This window comes from Cornus florida, unplaced genomic scaffold, assembly GCF_030987335.1.
Source record: "Cornus florida cultivar Cherokee Brave unplaced genomic scaffold, ASM3098733v1 CherokeeBrave_3.0.0_Hap2_Chr08, whole genome shotgun sequence".
Classification (NCBI taxonomy): domain Eukaryota; kingdom Viridiplantae; phylum Streptophyta; class Magnoliopsida; order Cornales; family Cornaceae; genus Cornus; species Cornus florida.
The window spans coordinates 7,688,626-7,708,307 of record NW_026775578.1 but is presented as its reverse complement, the minus strand read 5'-3'; the positions used below and the strand labels follow the sequence as shown (position 1 = coordinate 7,708,307).

The 19,682-nt window shown below is 35.3% G+C and overlaps 2 protein-coding genes across 2 annotated transcripts; one reads left to right on the top strand and one right to left on the bottom strand.

The window, feature by feature from the left end:
* Nucleotides 1-2,444: 2,444 nt before the first annotated feature.
* LOC132269178 (uncharacterized) lies at nucleotides 2,445-3,789 on the bottom strand. Its single transcript, XM_059770267.1, has one exon. It carries the CDS (start codon nucleotides 3,579-3,581, stop codon nucleotides 2,700-2,702), a length of 882 nt encoding a protein of 293 aa, XP_059626250.1. The 5' UTR covers nucleotides 3,582-3,789; the 3' UTR covers nucleotides 2,445-2,699.
* Nucleotides 3,790-13,749: 9,960 nt separating this feature from the next.
* LOC132268375 (transcription factor bHLH78-like) lies at nucleotides 13,750-17,523 on the top strand. The gene is made up of 8 exons (XM_059769230.1): nucleotides 13,750-15,667; nucleotides 15,755-15,985; nucleotides 16,083-16,148; nucleotides 16,257-16,325; nucleotides 16,424-16,495; nucleotides 16,585-16,815; nucleotides 16,929-17,028; nucleotides 17,126-17,523. Exons 1-8 carry the CDS (start codon nucleotides 14,678-14,680, stop codon nucleotides 17,146-17,148), a joined length of 1,782 nt encoding a protein of 593 aa, XP_059625213.1. The 5' UTR covers nucleotides 13,750-14,677; the 3' UTR covers nucleotides 17,149-17,523.
* Nucleotides 17,524-19,682: the final 2,159 nt, after the last annotated feature.

The following is a 19,682-nucleotide window of genomic DNA, read 5'->3' as shown; positions in this document are numbered from 1 at the left end:
ACTTTGCCAAAGAAAAAGCTGAATTTTCTTATGAGTATTAATTGACCAAACAGTGCGCCACAAATCAGTTTTTGCTGCCTCAAAACTGCAACTCTCAGATGGGGCTGCCTTTGATTGCAAGTTAAGAACAGAGAGAACAATCTTGTATGCATTGCGAACTGAAAGAGATTCATCTAGTGACGCCCCCTATACTTTGTAATCTGTCTCTCCCAAAACACTAAGAGGGATTTAAAGAATTAAAGCCTGATCCCGTGGATTAAAGAACCGCATCACCAACTCAGAATTTCAGAGATGAGAAAAGTGGATAATTAAATCAGCTACAGAGGAAAATGGAGCATCCCGTTGCTTAGAAGTAATTAAACTATATAAAGAATCTGGGAGCCAATTGTTATGCCAGCAGTTAACCATCATGCCATCTCCAATACGCCATTTCATCCATTTTTTTGATAATAGCTCGAGCAGAACATATACCCCCTCCAAGCCCATGAAGCTTTAGCCTTATATGGAGCATCAACAAAATTGCAGCTTTTGAAATACTTTTTTGCTTAAAAGATTTAAAAAGAAGAGACTCATCTCCGACCTTCATTCACCACGCCATCTTTGCAAGCAAAGCCAAGTTAAAAGCCTCAATATTTTTAAAGCCCAAACCTCCAGAGATTTTGGAATCACAAATAGTAGACTAGCTAACCCATTTAATCTTATATGATTTTTTCTCTCCCCTCCACCAGAAATTGAGAAGCTTGCTCGTCAAATCCTTACAATTCTTCTTAGGTAATTTAAGACATTGAATGGCATACATCGGGAGAGCATTGAGCACAGCTTTCAGCAATACTTCCCTACCTGCTTTGGAAAACAAATTTCCTTTAATAATCTTGACTTTGGAGGAAACCCGATCTGAAGTGAAATTTAGAGATGCAACTTTGGACCGTCCTAAGATTGAGGGAAGCCCAAGATATTTATTTTTCGAATCAACATTGTCAATGCATAAGATCTGTCTGCACATAACTTTCAAGTCCAGATTAGTATTAGGAGAAAAATAAATAGAGGACTTATCAAAATTAACCAGTTGTCCAATTAGGTTTGCGTATCTATCCAAAATGGATTAAATGCTACGAACCTCCGAAATCATTACTTTACAGAAGAGAAGGGCATCGTCTACAAACAGCAAGTGAGAAATAGGAGAACAACCGTTAGCCATTTTCAAGCCATTCAACTTTTTCCTGCTTTCCAATTGATGAAATAAAGTAGACAACCCTTCAGTATAGAATAGAAAAAGGAAGGGGGAGAGAGGGTCTCCCTGACACAAGCCTCTAAAAGGAACAAAAGTATCCCCCCTTTCACCATTCAATAGCACTGAAAAAAATACAGTACTAATACATTCTTTCATTAAGTCCACCCACCTTTGACTGAAACCCAAATGACTCATGAAATTACAAACAAATGACCAATTAACTCGGTCATATGTTTTAGCCATGTCCAGCTTAAGAGCAAGAGAACAAGAATTTCCATTCTTTTTAGATTTTAGAACATGCAACAGATCATGGGCCAAAAGAATATTGTCATGACTAAGTCGATGAGGAACAAAAGCACTTTGGGAGTCACTGATGAGAAGGGGCAGAAACACTTTGAGTCTATTGGCAAGAGTTTTAGAAAATAATCAATACACCACATTACAAAGGGGTATAGGATGAAAATGAGATATTTGGGTAGGATGTTTCACCTTTGGGATGAGGACCAAATTAGTTTCATTTAAATTATTTAGGAGCAAACTACCTTGTAAGAAGGAATTAAAACCTTGGAGAAGATCAAACTTAATAGTATCCTAATTTGTTTTGAAGAATAGTAGAGTAAAACCATCTAGCCCCGGCGCCTTATATGATCCCATACCTGCATGCTAAAACATCCCAAAGCTCATCTAAAGTGCCATCTTTCAACAGCTCCTGATTCATATCTGACGAAACCTTGGAAGGAATAGAAGTCCAAAATTGAGAGTCATCACTAGCCGAAGGGATGCTACTTTCCTAATATCATCTTTAGAATCTTTCTATGTACCAGTAGAGTCCTCTAACCCAATAATTTCATTTTTCCTACTCTGAATCTGAGTCTTTCTGTGAAAATACTTGGTATTTTTGTCCCCATGCTCCAACCAAGCAATTATTGATTTCTGCAGCCCAGTACAGTTCTTCATCACGCCAAGCACAACCCAATTTGAGATCACGAGACCCATCCAAGGCCGATTTCTCCGCGATAATTACTTCGAGTTGTTCCTCCTCTGAAAGCTTACAAAACTCCAGTTGAGATGCAAGATCATCCTCCATGGGGAAAAGAACGGAAAATCAATTTACAAGAAAAACAGAGAACACAGGAAAAAGTACAAAAAAAAAAATAAAAAAAAAATAAAAAAAAGGCTTGTCAAAACAAGGAAAAGGAGAAAACCAGAGCACTTGAGAATCAAGAACGCTGCAGTAGAACATTGCGATTACCAGGAGGACAAACCCTCTGGCAAGCCAAGGGAAAAAGAAAAAACCCATTTTCCAGTACGATTGTGAAACTATGCGGCGTTAAGTACGCGTTGTACATTGGAGTACATTACATAAACTTAACTATTACAACACGACAAAAAGTTTTTAATTGTTGTTAGTTGGAACACTCTACTATTTTCCTTATCCCTTAACCCAAAAAAACTATTTTCCTTTTCCTTATCTTGTACGAGTTATCGCGGGCGAAAGCAAACGGCCGTTAACGGCGTCGAAACCAACCGACCGGCATTTGACAGCTAACGTCGGTTTAGGCGGCAGAGGAAAAGACGAGGAGTTTGCCGGAATGAAATTCATCGTCCGACGATAAGGACCGAACCATTTGTTCTGCATGTATCGGTTCTTCCTCCACGGAGGAAGGTGCAGACCTCTACTCTTCAACGACAGCTTCGCTGCGTCGCTCATCACCTTCACGATCTGCTTCAACTCCTCACTCCTCCCTACTAAAACCCTAGGCAGTGCCTGAAACATTTGCTCGTACTGATTAGTAGGTCTCGCGATCTCAAATTCTCCGGCGAGGTCGAGTTCGATAAAATAACGTCCGTTTAGGTCCGATCGGACTACGTCGATGAACTCGTAGTTGCCGGAGGTGAGTCCGCCGGAGCTCTCCCACTTGGTCTTGCAAATCGCGGCATTGTATCCACAGTCTCGGAGAAAAGCCATAACCCTTCGCCGGAGAATGAGTTTGTCCGGTGTGACACTGGAGAACGCAACCATAGCACTGTAAACACGCGCCACTAGTTCATTCTTGAAGGAATCAGCTCGATCAGTAACCGCCTTACGTATTAAGTCTTGAATCACGTTCGCTGCTGTAGAAATTGACCGATCGCTCCCTGAATCTAACTCATTTTCCGACAACTGAACACTGGCATCATCGTCTACGAGAAAGCCATCAACGAGATCGGAGAGAGACAGCGATTCGTCGTCGCTTTCTCTGGCGTGTTCACTTCCGCTGCTGGACCGATCAAGACCGAAGATTCGAGCCCTGACCTTGTCACCGAGAAGGTCCGACGTTACTCGCTTGGTCCTCGGAAAACAATCCATTTTAGGTCAAAGTGATGTGTATATGAAATGAATTAAGTTAGAGAGGAAGATTTTATAAGCTTATAAAGGGTAGTGCTTGTTTGAAAAAAAAAAAAAAAAGGTAGTAATAGTTCAGAGGAATTTAGAAGGGAATATTCGTGAAGACGTAGTGTTTAAAAATGAGTAGTTTTTATGATAATATGGAGGTCGATAGCAGTCTGTAAATATAGTGGGGATATCCGGATAGCATCGGAGTTAAGAAGAGAGATGATGTGGAGGCATATCCCATGATGATTCCTCTGTTGACGTGGGAGTTGGTAATTTGGCCACGTTTTTGTAATTGGGAAGCGTGGGGGCATGAGTTGTCACGTGGATAGACAATGTTGTTTGCATGGAGGGGGAGGTGGGGAAGTATGTTTGTAATTTACTATTTGAGTGGGGCCAGGGGCAGGGTCAGAGTCCAGGGATTTTGGCTCTTCGTTTTTCTTTAGGAAAATTGGAGGGGGTTTGGTTGCCTCTTCATTAGTGCCAAGGGTGAGAAAGTACCGAGGAAAAGGATAGGGTTGCTTTTTTTATTTTTTGGATTTTTGATTTGACAAATCTGCTCTTTGGGGGTACAAATTCAGTGACCAGCTGTTTAATGTGAGCAGAATTTCTTGGATTGCAAGAAAGACTTTTAGTGGGGTGCTTTGGACTTGGTGACGTTTAAAAAATAATATCCCAAGAATTATATGACTATATGAGATATACATGTGTGTGTGTAGAGAGAGAGAGAGAGAGAGAGAGAGGGGGAGTAAATTGTAAAAATCTCCTATGATATAAAAAAATATGCAAAAAAAAAAAAAAAATACCACTAATATTTATATGTGCCTTTAAATTACTATAATTTAAATATTTATAACAAATTGATTTAAATTGTCAATTTTAACTAAATTTTTTGTTTATAAAAACTAAAATATCCTTAAAAGCACTTTAGACTTTTCAGTCTTTATTATTATTATTGGTAAAAATTTGAAAAATTCTAATTTTATTTGTAAAAATCCCAATTTATTTTTAGAACCTAAATTTGTTTAAAAGAAAAATGTCAAAATTTTTAAATCAGTTTTTTTTTTTCTTTTTCTTATCTAAAGCATTTTAAATATTTCAGTATTTAAATTCAAATTTTTTTTTTCCTTTTTCATTGTAAAACTTGAATCCTTCACTTCACCTTTGAAAAGTGGGAAGCTGCATTAGGCCACTGTCCATTGACATTGCTATGATTACAATTTATGTAAATTGTACTTATGCCTCTTGTACTTTTATCTCTTGAGATTTTGGTTAACGTCACCCAGCCAATAAAACATACTTCTTTACTCTTTTATATTGAAATCGCTTAAAATTTCAAAAGTCATATTTATTCTTAATTATTTAATTCAAAAAATTCACAAACATATCATGCTTATAAATCAACCAAAAAGTCATATTTATCCTTAATTATTTAATTCAAATAATTCACAACCATATCATGCCTCTCATTAAGTCATGGCCAACCCCAAAAAAACCCTCGTAATTATTCTGTAATCCCACCACAACCACCGCCGCCACACCCACATACACACCACCACAGCCACCAGAGAAGAAAACCATGGCCAACCCAAATACAAGAGGTCCAGAGCGGCTGCGGCTATAAAAACCTCCAGGTCGCTGTCCTCTCCACGACGGAAACCAGGTAGCTGGCAGTGACCTGATTTCTAATACTACGTACAATGAATTTTTCGACGCCGAACTCATTTGGGCTTCGTGCAGTAAAATCCGGTGTCGATTTTGCCTTGTTGGGCTCACCAGTGTGCTCAGTAAACACCAGAGAACAGATAGATCATTCTCTGTCGCCGGAGGCTATATCGCCGATTTCTTTAACCTCCTCGTAGAGGCCTCAACTATCATCATCATCATCGGCGACGCCGTACCGACCAACAAGGACCTGGTTTTGCTCCACCACAGATCCAACGCTTCACTGTCCAACGAATCGTCGCAACAGCGATGAAGGTATGGAAGGGTGGAAATATGTGCTCCGGTACAGTGTCCCCGCCCTCATTCATTCCCCGTCAATTGCTTCAAAACTGACCCTGTCAACGCCGTCACCTACTGGTGCGGGTGTGGCGACGCCGTCTGCGCCGGCACTAGCGTCACCAAGTTAGGGTTTTGTGATGTGGGGAATGGGATCAGCGATCTGGTTGTCACTATTTCAAGAATAAGTTTAGTTCGTGTGGCTCTCTGTCTTGTTGGGTCTTCTCTGACAAAAATTCTGTCTCCATAAAGTTACTATTACCGTATAAAGCAAGTGTATAAAGAGAGAAAATGGTCGGTAAAAATTAATTGTTGGTTTTGATGCAGACCTGGTCATGAGTTAGTTGAGCCAGTATGGGAAAATGGTCGTCTTATGATGCAAGGTCAGTCGACGCTAGTTAATGGACACTTAGTCTTTTGAAGGTCAAGAGGGTATGTGCATGCAGGATTTTTAAACTTCAGGAATGTAAATGTAAAGAATTACATTGACGAAAACTCAGGGTGTCGGTGCAATTTATTCTTAAAATTTTAAATGAACTTATTTTAATAATTACTAATAATTTGTAAAATTTTCAAAGAAATTCACTTTTCCATTTACGTTCCGTTTGATTAGATGAAAATAGTGAGAAAATAAAATAAATGGAAAATAAAAAAAAAAATGAAGTGAATGAAAAGATGAAAATTTATTTAAGAAAATTGTAAGAAAATATTATGTTATAGTTTGGATACCTAAATTGTTCTTATTTTATAAAAATGGTAAAATAATAAAAAATTAATTACTAGAATGTATATAAAAAAATAATGGAGTTTTCAATTAATTTAGACTTTGTAAACTATTATTTATTTCATTTAAGGGTGGTCATGGATCGGATTAGGCATCAATCCTAATCTAATTTGCTCCCCGGATTAGACAAATCTTAATTTGTCACCGATCCATTATCCCACGGATCGGATCGGATCCGTGTAATAACGGATTAGATCCTCGGATTAAGTTTTATCTATATTATTCATTATTATTTATATAATTAATATTATTTATTATTTATTTATCTTTTAACCATTAACCAATAGATAAAATTTTAATTTATTAATATTAATTCATATATTTAAATAATTATTAACTAATACATTGGTAGAGTCCATTAAATTATCATTAACTAATTAAATTAACTAATATATTCTTTGAAAATATATATATATTTCTCGGATAGGATCGGATTTTTAACAGTCCAATCTGTGATCCGATCTGTGAGGTACAAATTTGATTTTTTTAAATCCGTCACCGATCCATGAGTGTAGTAATCCGATCCGATCCGCACGGATCGGATCAGATTCGCATATTATTTACCCACCCCTAATTTTATTCATATATGATGGAAAGTAACTAAAAATGAAAATCAAGTTAATTAAAACCCTATCAATGATAAAGTTATTCTGTAACTGCAATTCTTTAAAATCCAGTAAAAAAATATGATAAAGTTGTTATGTAAAATAATACAATGATGTTGTTCCGTAAAATAGGAACACAAAATAAAAAAAATGTTGCTTTCATGTGAAAATAAAAATTTCCTTTACTGAAATAGATATAATCTATGTTATATTATATACATAAGTACATGCAGTAGACCCATTGTACCCAGTGGTTCATTCTCAGTGTTTTATATGGGAAACGTTTTGAGAAAAATAAAGGATTACGAGAATCTTAATTTTTTAAAATTTTTTTCTTTCTATTTGACCAAACTCCTAAAAAAATTAAAATTTTTTATTTTCTTTTTTTCTCGTAAATTCTATGTAACCAAACGAAAACCAAACGATGCGTTAATAAATACGAAAATTTCCCACATTTTCTTGTCAACCTTTTTCACTCTTCACATCTGACTGACTGACTGACTCTTCTGGAGAATTTTTTTGTGGTCTATCAAATCGAGCTCGACGTTCTCACAGTAATCTCGCATGTAGCAAATTCAAACGTATATGTTTTTAGCCATGCAATAGGAGTAGAAAAGTAGAGGAGGACGCTTCAAACATAATGGACCTCTTTAACTAGTCCGCATGGACCATATTGCATTTGACAGGCCCAAGTCTCCCTAATATCATCCATTTAATCTACCTTAGAGAGAGTTGGAAAAACCACTTCAAATGCTGTTAAACGTCGTATTAGGCTTGTACCTGATTTTACTCTGGACACCCGTTTTTGTAGGCCACTAGCCCAATTTTCCTGCTGTTTTGGGCTTAGTAGTAATACCAGTTATTGTCGGCCACTAACTCAATTTCGCTGTTTCTGCCACAGTTTGGGTTGGACCAAGTTCAATTGATTAAGGACCGGGCCTTCCACTTAGTGATGGTCAGTTCTGTTCCTATTGGATCACCCACATACATGGACAAGTTAAACTTCTAAATGAGTTAGGCTTGCCATTCTAAACCAGTATTACATTGGACCACCTATCAATTAAATCCAGTCTCTCATAAGTTCAAACCAATTTTGTTTTTTTCTTTCAATTGTTATTACAACAATACAATACAATGCCCCCGGGGGCTTGGCAGTGATGGTAGGGTTCGGGGCTAGCATCCAATCGGCCAGCGTTCGACTCCTACCAAGCCTTCTAATTTCTCCGTCTTACCCGGTGTATTTTTGGGGCGAGACTCTGCACTCCCAGATTTGTAGCCTAGGGTGAGTCCCAAAGGGGTCCTGCCTAGGTGAGTTCCTGGTGCTAATTAAAATAATAATAATAATAATACAATACAATACAATACCGAGGAACAATAAAAAATATAACAATCCATAATATTCCATAAAAGACAATAAAAATATTGATAACTTTAAATATCTATTTTTAGTACAGAATTAAATTGTATTACTGGATTTGGAATTCTCATTAATAACTGTATTACACATAGGGGGAATGACAAGAAGATTATTTATTGGGTTGCACTTGCATAGAACTAATAATTGTGTCATTACGTGTATATGAAACGAATAATTTTTCTATGACAACCTATATATGTTAATCAAATACTACGTATATAGCTGTGTCGGGATTTTTTTTAAAAAAATTACAAAAATATTATATTATATTATATATTTAATATTTATGAGGCGGTGATTAGAGATGAATTATTACAAAAATAAATGGTATTATTTGTTTGATTATTGTAATTTAATACAAATATGTTACGTAATGAATGGATTGAAATATAGTGTTTATTCAATGATAACTCAACGTATCTAACATTTTGATTGGTTCATGCCATTTCACCACCAGATGCTTAGGCCCCTAGTTTTAGGATCTCTGGTTTTGGGGCAAACCGACCATTCAATATACTAATCATATTTTATATCACAAATAAACAAGACTATAAAGCAAAAGAACATCGTATTATATGATATATATATATATATATATATATATATATATATATATATATATATATATTGATAATATATATAGTGCAAGGCAAAAAAGAAAAGAGCTAGGCACTCCACCAGCACAATCTTTAATTAGGATAAACTCTCTATTATAGATGTATGTGTATTATATATATACATATGCATATCAAATATCAATATATGTGATGATCGAGCACATTAATTCGTTTTGGCATACTACTTATTGTTATTGAATTGTGTGAGTATGTGTGCGCTGTTGTGCTACTTACAGGACAAGGCACAGACCAACCAGACAAAACCCTCTTAATCAGGAATTACTTGCATATATACGTACAAGACAATATGATAGCAACTAGAAAAAATTAATTAATAATTAACAGACAATTGTTTATAAGGTTGAAATTAATAAATTATTTTGGTAAGCTAAGCTAGCTTCCAATGCGTTACTTGTTGGAATTATAGTTTGAATTTTGCTGACATGACGTAAAGCTCTCATTATTACCAAAATTGAATTGGTTGTGCTCTTTGTAAGCTTAATATTGATAATTATAAGATCTCAGCTAGAATATTTTCAACTACAATCTTTTCATAGTTGATAACTGAATCCAACTGATCTTTTATGATTTGGTTTTACAATTCTAATCGTTTCAGTTTCGGTTCTATTTTTTTTTAAAAAAACATTCGAAATTGATTCGTTTCTGATTTAGTTCAGAATCGGACCGAACTGAATCAAATCAAATCGTTTGCACCCTAATAACGGATACTCATTCCCCTTAGAAAAGAAGTGATTATTAAGCAAAAGAATGAGTTGCTGAAACAGAAAGAAAGGAGTCTGAAAAGATTAGGAATGGCATTTTCTTCCAAAAGGGGGTAGTAGCACTCTGTCTCTTAAAGACAAATTCTTGAGCAACTGAATTGGGCTAGATGGTGACTAATATAGGTAGTAAGTCCCATTTATTGATCTATATAATACCATAAAGTAGATGCACTTAAGAAGTGGCCATCTTTATATTCACTTTGAAGAGGTTTGTAAATATACTTGGTTGGGGTTGATAGCTTACATTTACAGTTGCCTAGTTGGTATTGTGCTGTTAAGAGTGAGTAGTGACAAATCATTTTCCTTTTCCTTTTTCATTTCGTTTCCACAAATCATTATTTTAATTAATTAATCATTTTCTAAGTGCCAAAAACTCAGATTTAAAAATAAAATTGTTAAATGAGATACAAGAACTTTTTTAACTTTTTATTTATTTATTTATTTTATCTTCGGTATTTACAAGAAGTTAATTTTGGCCCGTTCAATTATATATTGTGCGCTGCAGAAGTTCCACGTAGCATATATATACATATATATAGGATGCACAAATTGTTAGTAATGAATATGGCATAAAGAATGAGAGATGAATTGTACAGTTAAAAAGGTCTTGTGGAGTTTATGGTACCAACTGGGGGGGGGGACACCAATGGTTGTTGGAATGCAGTGTTTTTCCATAACATGTATAATTCCAAGGTTATGGCCTCTCTTATGTAGGCCATACGTGAGAAGTTGTTAATTACATATAAGAATACAAAACGAATTCACACACGTGCGTATAGTGGAAGAAAGACTCTCACGGGTCAATGTAAATATTGTTCATTTTGTTTACAATATTTGAATGTGTCTACGTATATGTGTAAACAACTCTTTTAGACGACGGTGATAAACGTCACAAAGAGACTTATAATTACACTTGATCAGTAGTCGATTGGTCAAGTGTGAATGCAAGGCTTATCAATAAATGTGGAAGAAGACTCTGATCAAACCTACTCTCAGAGTATTCTTCCAAGTGTGAATGGCATTTGTTTGGAAATGAAATTTGGGTTGGAGAGAAGTGGTGATGTACAATTTTTAGGTGCAAGACTAAGTGATTGGAAGCAGCACGTTGTGAGGAAGAATTAAGTCCAAAGTAAACGAGTTAAGGTGTTTTATTACAAATAGTACTTGATACAAGATAAGTAGATAAATAATAGTGATTTATTTGGTAAATGCATAGTCGTCGTCAATCTTCAACCCATCTTCACAATTTTATATATTGTTTTGCCAATATAAAATCCACTCTAATGGTAAATCACAATTTTATATATTACCAATGTAGAATCTATTCTAATGATAAATGTTTAAATTACCATTGAATCAAAATGGGTGCCTGATTATATTTATTATCAATATTAAAATAATTATAATTAAAAATTATAATTGTAAGACATTTGTGCTTTTTAGTTCAAGTGGTAGTTTGTTTCAATATAAAATATTTTTTTTCGAAAAATATAGATACTTTTGAGTAAAATATTTTTTTTATTTGTATTTTTTGGTATTTGGCAAATGTATAGGTCGAGATTGAGGTCAAATTCATCATGTGGGACATGTAAAATAAACTTATCTGTCAACTTTCGGTAAGTTATTTTTGTTAAGTTATATGAGTAATATTTTTTTTCTTTATAAATATTTTACGACAATTATACAGTAAAAAATAAAAGATAAGAATTTCTGAAAAATATTTTATATCTAAACAAATGAAGCCTATATATTAAGGATTTTGAGGTATTTATGTGTAAAAAGAAAGATATACTATAAAATATTTAGATATAAGACATAAATTTAGATATATAAAATATTTTCTTTTTTCTTAAGTAATATATATATATGTTGTTTGACAAAAGTGTAGAAATAATTTAAAAATAATATTTTAGTGTCATACAAACCGAGCCTACGTCTCATCCAATCAGAGACGGATTCGAGAGGATTTGGCTACCCTACAAATCGTACCATATTGGGTGTGATGGGTTTCCTTGCATTTTCTTATATAGAAAGATTGATCACTAATTTGGATTTGTTTGCCATATATGTTATGTGAACCCGACCAATGCCGATTCTACCGGAGAGCTCTGCAAATTTTCAAGCAATGCTCCACTAGCTAGCGCTACGCATCCTAATGACTTTTTTATCCCTTCTAAAACTAAAACTAACGGATAATGTATGTATATATATATATATATATATATATATATATATATATATTCTTTTTTCCCAATCATTTAGTAAAAAATTAACCGCCTAATTAGAATAGGGAATATTAGATGCAACTTTGACTTTTAACCCATACATGCAACTTGAATTGACTCCATTGATTATTGTGAAATACAAAAACCCTCTCGAGAAAGAAGTGAATTTGAAGTTTAAGAGCCCAGAAATGGAGGACCAATAGATTTTAACTCTAGAAGCTACTGTCCGTAGAGCGCGTGAGAGCACTTTTCAACACCAATAAATTGAGCTATAAAGCACACAATACAAGATCAAGTTACTTGAGTTCAATCACCAATGTGATGTATTCTTCTCCAATATCCAATTGACTTTCAGGCATACATACGAATGAAAATACGAAGAAATATGGAACGTAGTCTAATTAGTAGGAACCGGTATAATTGTGTTTAAATTTTTAATGGTTTAATTGGTAGAATGCTTAACGTCCCAAATAAGTGTGTCTGTACTTGAGTCTCCTTTCTCCTTAGTTTGTCAATATAAAATCATAATCCGTCCGAAATGCAATCATCAAAAAAAAAAAAAAAAATGTATATAATATACTGTACACAGTAGACTTGGCCTGTAGTTATTTTTCAGATAGTATTGGAAAAAAAAATTAATTGTTTGATGGTCCGGATTAAAGTAAACAAAATGCGGCTCACTATCCATTGGCTTTGTATCTAACAATATTTTGTGGACTGAATTCTTTTTGATACTTTTTAACCATTTGGTTCAGAGTCTCAAAGACTCAAACACCCATATTTTTGTAATTAAAATTTTGTAGTAGTTTTTATAGCTGTTTCACATTTTTATTTCAATAGGTAAAATAAGAAGGTGGATGATGGAAAATTTGTGAAGTGGTTAAATTTCTAACCCCACAGGGTATATAAGGCGGCTTAAAGTCTTGGACTTCAATTGTTAGGCCAGTGCATAATTTTTGAAAGCCATTAAACCACAACTTATTGGTACAGTATTATTTAGTGAAAAGTAAATGTGCAAATTATGAAATCAAACTAATTTTTGCTACATTCAATCTGTTAAATAAAATTCATTCAATGCTCCCTCTTGGCAACGCTAAACTTTGCCATCATGGCATGAAACAATTATCACTGCGGCCATTTGATGGAATTATTTCTTTTTTATTTCATGAAGTGTTTATTTTTTATTTTTTATTTTTTATTTTTTGGCATAACACAAGATTCAATCTGAAACGTCTAGCCATAGAATAAGTGACTTCGGCTTGGACTTAAAATGCTTGAAAAAAAAAAGGTAAAATGGGGGAAGCATGTGAGACAAAATTACAAAGGAAAAGAGCCCATGTCTGTAAATTATAACACGCTCCATGTTCTTAGGGGATGAGCTTGCATCATGATTTCTGTTTGCAGATTTCAATGAAATGTGAAAAAAGCCATGCATCATATAAATGAGAGTAGAAGGATAGAATTTTTTTTCCTTAGAATACGTGTATCGGCTTCATAATACACGTTTCATTCAAGTCAAGAGTGCTATTCCTAAGCGAGATCTTAATGACTTATTTTTCGAATATCTGTCAACGCCGATATGTTCCGAGGGAGACTAGAAGAATAAATAAATATTCAAAAAATAGACGAAAATGATAGCATGAATGTGGTCAAATATAACGTTGTGTACTAGTAAGAGGATAAAATTAAAAATGTATTATTGAGTTTGTGGGACTTAAATATGTAAGGAGATAAAATTAGATAAATTGACTAAGATAATTTGGTCACATAAGACAAAAAATAGTTGTTAGATCAATTAATAAGTGTAACATTATTCCCATAGAAGTTAATTAGGAGAAGGAAATATTAAAATTGATTTTAAGTGACGCAGTAAAACAAATATGATAATATGTGATGATAAGAATTAAGAGGATTCAATTTAGAGTAATTTTTCTTTTTTCTTTTTTTTTTTTTCGTGAACATTTTGGTGAAGTAAAAGGGTAATTAGATAAATTGACTAAGATAATTTGATCTCATAAGACAAAAAATAGTTGTTAGATCAATTAATAAGTGTAATATTATTCCCATTGAAGTTAATTAGGAGAAGGAAATATCAAAATTGATTTTAAGTGACGCAGTAAAACAAATACGGAGTATGATAATATGTGATGACAAGAATTAAGGGGATTCAATTTAGAGTAATTTTTCTTTTTCCTCATTTTTTTTTTTTTTTTTTCTTGAACATTCTGGTGAAGTAAAAAGGTCCAAACTTCTCTGTATCTTGGCTATATAACTTCATCTCGACCCATCTATTGGCTTCCCCTTTCCCTCCCCTCCATGTCTCTCTCTCTCTCTGGGTTTCCTTTGCTTTTTCAGCACCAACATAATCTCTTCCCTTCACTAACCTCCTTTCCATTCATCCCAAATGCCATCATAATCAGCCCCACACTTGATTCTTTCCACACAAGTTACTCCTCTGTTTCCTCTGTTTGTTACACCTTCTTGATCTCTCTCTCTCCTCTCCTCATCATCATCATCATCCTGAACAATCAAGAACCTCAAATTCTCTTATAATTCATACTCATCCCCGTGAATTCTTATCTTGGTCCCCTTATTTCTCTCATTTCACACGCTCTTCTATCTTTAGTCCTTCAAATTCAACATGGATAGACAATTCTTTCTCAATGCCGGAGTTCCACTCCCATTACACTTCGACCCATCGCTGACACCCACCTGTCAAACTCCTTATTTGGCCCCTGAACTGAATTGCTCGTCGGAGCAATCTTCCGATTACATTTTTTTCAATCCCAGTTGGGACAAGTCAATGGACCAGTACACTGACTTCGAGTCAGCCCTCAATTCAATGGTCTCATCACCAGCTACCTCCAATTCAGCCATGTCAAATGACACTTTCGCAATCCGTGAACTGATCGGAAAACTGGGCAACATTTGCCCCACCGGCGACATCTTGCCGCAGTCTCAGCCGTTGCCGGCTTACGTTGGTGGTTCAACTTCAAATAACAGCACTAACACTTCATCTTATAATACACCTCTGACTTCACCTCCAAAGTCAAATTTGCCAATTATGAATCAATTTGTCAAAGAAAGCATATCAAATTTGGGAAGCTCAATGCCAATTCCGAATCCCACTTTGCCGGAAGTCTCGGTCGATCATGGTTTCGCGGAGAGGGCTGCAAAGTTTTCATGCTTCGGCAGTAGCAGTTTCAATGGTCGAATGAGCCAATTTGGGTTGAATAGTAGTGAATTCTCATATGGTAGATTAAGCCCATTAATGGGAGGAGCTAAGTTGCCCAAAGTTACTAGCAGTCCTTCTCTCAAGGCAGTTGGCTCCCCAGTGGGTGTTCAGGAAAACAAGAATTGTGCACAAACCCATATGGAAATTCTGTCTGACAAGAAATTCAGCAAAATTTCAGCTTCTGCTGCATCAGATCGAACTGAATTTGCCGGAACTGAATTCCCCGGTTCTAATGAGGACTCCCCTGTTTCTGAACATATCCCAAGAGGGGAAACTGGATTGAGAACTCCAGCTGATTCCAATTCTAGGAAAAGAAAAGTGGTTTCAAGAGGAAAATCCAAGGACACTGCAGAATCCCAGCCTGCAAATGCCAATGCCAATGCCAATGCCACCAAGGTATATGACACAAAGTCAAAGTGATCCTAATTTTCGTTTTTAAATTCATTTGAGAATCTGATAAATGCGGGAAATTTTCCATTTCAGGTATGTGAAGTGGAGGATGATTTGAATTCAAAGCGATCAAAAATGACGGAGGGTAATGGCAATGGAAATGGAAATGGTGGTGTTAAAACAGAGGAGAGTAGTGATAGTGCAGGGGATGAAAGAAAGAAACGAGCCAAGAGCAACCCAAAGCCTCCTGAGCCTCCAAAGGACTACATTCATGTAAGAGCGAGAAGGGGTCAAGCCACTGACAGCCACAGTCTTGCCGAAAGAGTAAGAACCACAATTCCATTCTCTCTCGTTATTCATAACATCCCACCACGGCAAGTTTTAACATTTTTTAGGATTGCCATTTTGGGTATTTGGCCAGGTTCGAAGGGAGAAGATCAGTGAACGAATGAAGCTTCTCCAAGACCTTGTACCGGGCTGCAATAAGGTGTGAAAATTTGGTAATTTTGAAATATTGATCATACATAAGCTCTCAAGTAAGATTAGATCAATGAGGGGTCCATTACTAACTTGGCCATGGAAACTGAAATTGCAGGTAACAGGGAAAACACTAATGCTGGAAGAAATTATAAAGTATGTACAGTCATTGCAACGACAAGTTGAGGTAAATTAACAATAATCAACTGCTGTCATAATGCAGAAGATGGTGATCACAAATTCTACTTTCGTTGATTAATAATTGGTATTTAAATTTTTTTGCAGTTCTTGGCTATGAAGTTAGCTTCAGTGAATCTAAGGATGGACACTGAAATGGATAGCCTCCTTCCTAATGATGTAAGTTCATAAAATTTCACAAAAATGGCTTTCTATAGCTACTATGATTTTTTCTGAAATTGGGTTGCTGGGACCATTCCAAATGACAGATATTTCAGCCAAATGGTTCCTCGACGCAGCCAATATATCCATTAGGTACCCGAGCATCATCGCCTTTCTATGGCCACCAGCATCCCCAGCAAAGCCGACCACAAGTACATATCAGTGTTTCCAATGGGGTAGTGACGCCATGCTCAGTGGACCCATTTAACACCACATTATGCCGAAACATAGGCATGCAATTGACTCCAGTTGATGAATTTGGCCAAAGTCTTCCACAGGTAACTAATTTTTCACTACTAACTCAACAATAAACTTATAATTTCTACAAACACTTAGAAGTATATCATCTTTTTTCGTTATCTAATTCTACCTTTCAATTGATTATCTCCAGGTTCCTGCATTCTCTGAAGATGGCCTGCAAAACATTTTTGAGATGGGTTTTGGCCAGGACCAAAACCATGATTCAGTATTTCATTCACAAAGCTTTCATGGTGAGGAAGATACTATTTTGAAGAGATTCAGTGTCATCTTTAGGAACTTAGACACTAATATTAAGTCATGACTTATACTATAATCTGTTCCATGCAGGCTCAAATCAAACATCCCCGTGAAAATTGAGGCTCTGATCACCGTCCATTTATCCTTAATTCAAGGTCCAGAGGAAGAGACAGTCTGCTGTATATAGAGGGAGATTTTAGTTATGAGTATTGTATGCATTGCTAATCCATCTTTAGGTCGAATCAAGGGAGCAATTCTTCTGGTATATCATTTTTATTTTACTTTTTGTCAATCATTTTGTCTTCCTCCTTTCTTTTGGGTGAGTTTTCTTATTAGTATCCAATGTATAATCCTAGAAACAATTCTATATATTAGTGCATTGTCCAATACACCACATTAAGCTATATTTCCACTAGAAAATGAGAAACGAAAATTCCATGAACTTTCAGTTTCCGAACCAATGGACACGGTTACAAATTATAAAAATAACATAATTTTGGCTGTTTTATTATTATTATTATGGTCCTATCATTTGTTCAATGTTGCATTTTGGCAGGTTTGATTTTAACATGTTGTAACCAGCTGTGTGATTGGACTCGTATGCTGTCTTATTGTCTAACATGAATGATTAAGACATGGATTAGCTAGTTTGAGCTGGAGCCGACCATTGCTCCTGTAATTTTCATAAATTAACCATAAAGAGAAGTTTCTATTCTCTTTTTCACTGTGCACAGAAAGAAACAATGAAACACAGGTAATGTATATACACAGGTTTGATGATCCAAAAAGACCATAAAAAAACATGTTATATTGGGTTTGGTAATTTTCTGACTAGACACAGTGAATCAGAGGGCTTTAGCATTTAAAATATTGTGAATAGGGAAGGTTATTCTAGTGGAGTTCAGGCATGGAAAGATACCCTTGGATATAGTTTAATCATGTCATCGAGAGGTGGTTAGGAAAAATCCAGTTTTTGGGGGTTTAACAAACGATTTTTTAGTTGCGGCTTTATCTTTTTTATAATTGGGAGTTGTATTATTGGTCTCTAGACTAGCGTGATTAAATTATCCCAAAGATTCTTTGAAAATGATATAATCATCACAGAAGAGTTAAACGACAAATTATAATATCGGAAAGGTTCGGTGGTAGATTGTCACCAAAAAGTTAAAAAACACACCAATCATATCATGAAATATAGGATTATAAATTTCTCATCTTATTGTAATAACTCGGCTGTTCTGTTCAAGCCCTTAGGTGTTTTTCACTGGATTGAGTCCCCTAATGTTTTATGGTTGCAAGGGGAGCTGCACTTGACAGGAGCTTAGAAAATGCTAGTGTAGTTTTGTTTTTTACATCTATGGGATTAAAAAAAAAAAAAAAAAAATCATTATTTTATTTATTTATGAATGTTATTATAACCATAGAGTGGTTTTTCTGGGGGCAGGTTTGTCCTAGTCTATTAGCATTTGTATGATCAGTATGCCCTATCAAGTTTATGACTAGGAAGCCTCTTCCAATACTTTAGTTTTGTTAAATCCGTCATATGTCTTCATTCAAAGCATGATATTGAAGTGTGTGCCTGTGCCCTAAAGTTTTAAAGAAAAAATAATTTATTCAAAAACTGTTGAAACTATTTTTGTGCCAACTGATAATCAATCACTATATATGTGCACTGAGAATTGAGACAGTAAATGAATAAGCTAGGTACTCCTATGTGCAAGGTGGTTCTTTATATGCAAAGTGGCGAGTGTAAAGTGAATGTAGAGTGATTTCAACAACATAATGTAATGAAATATTATAGGTTAATTAGGTAGTCGTCATCGATAGCGAAATGTCTCCATTAACAGTGGGAGATTTCCAGGTGAGTTGTCACATCTAATTCCTGAATTTCATGTCCTTTGAAGGACACACTTCAAGCCCCCGCAAATCAATTTGCTGCTAAAACGACAAGAAAATGAAGTCCTACCACGAAAGATCGAATCTGAAGGGGGATTTGGTGGGTTTATTAGGGTATAAATAAGAGTGATTTATTAGAGTGGGGGTGTCACATTAACCACATTGTCACTGTTGTAGTGCCCTTTCTTTCTTTTCAGGCTTCCACTTTGGGTCGGGGTATTTTCTATTGTAGGGGAGAAAAAACACAGGCATCATTTCTTTCACCAACATCAACACATCATGATCTCCAACTGTGAGCATTTGTGCTTTTCTGCAATTTGGAGGTTTTGTCCCAACACAAGCTATGCTATCTTTTCTACTAATAATTTTGTTTGGGACGCGCTTATCTGTGTCACCATTACGCATTATTTCTTTGTTGGATGTATGAAATATTTATCATTTTTGGAGCTGCTGACGTAAGTGGAAGTGATAAATTTGTGAAGTCCAATTGTGGGACAAAATGCACCTGCAGCCAGGTGAAATTCAACAGTGAGGGGAAAATGCAAATGTCAGCATTGCCAAATGCATATAAAGTATAGGGAAAATTGTAAGAAATATATATATATATATATATAAAATCAACTTTCATAATTTTGTAGATTACTCCCTCAACTTTCGTTTTTGCACATAACCCCCTTAAAATGTTAAGAAATGATGCAAATTACTCCATGCTGTTTGTGGACTGCTATGGAATGGACGGAATAGTACAGAG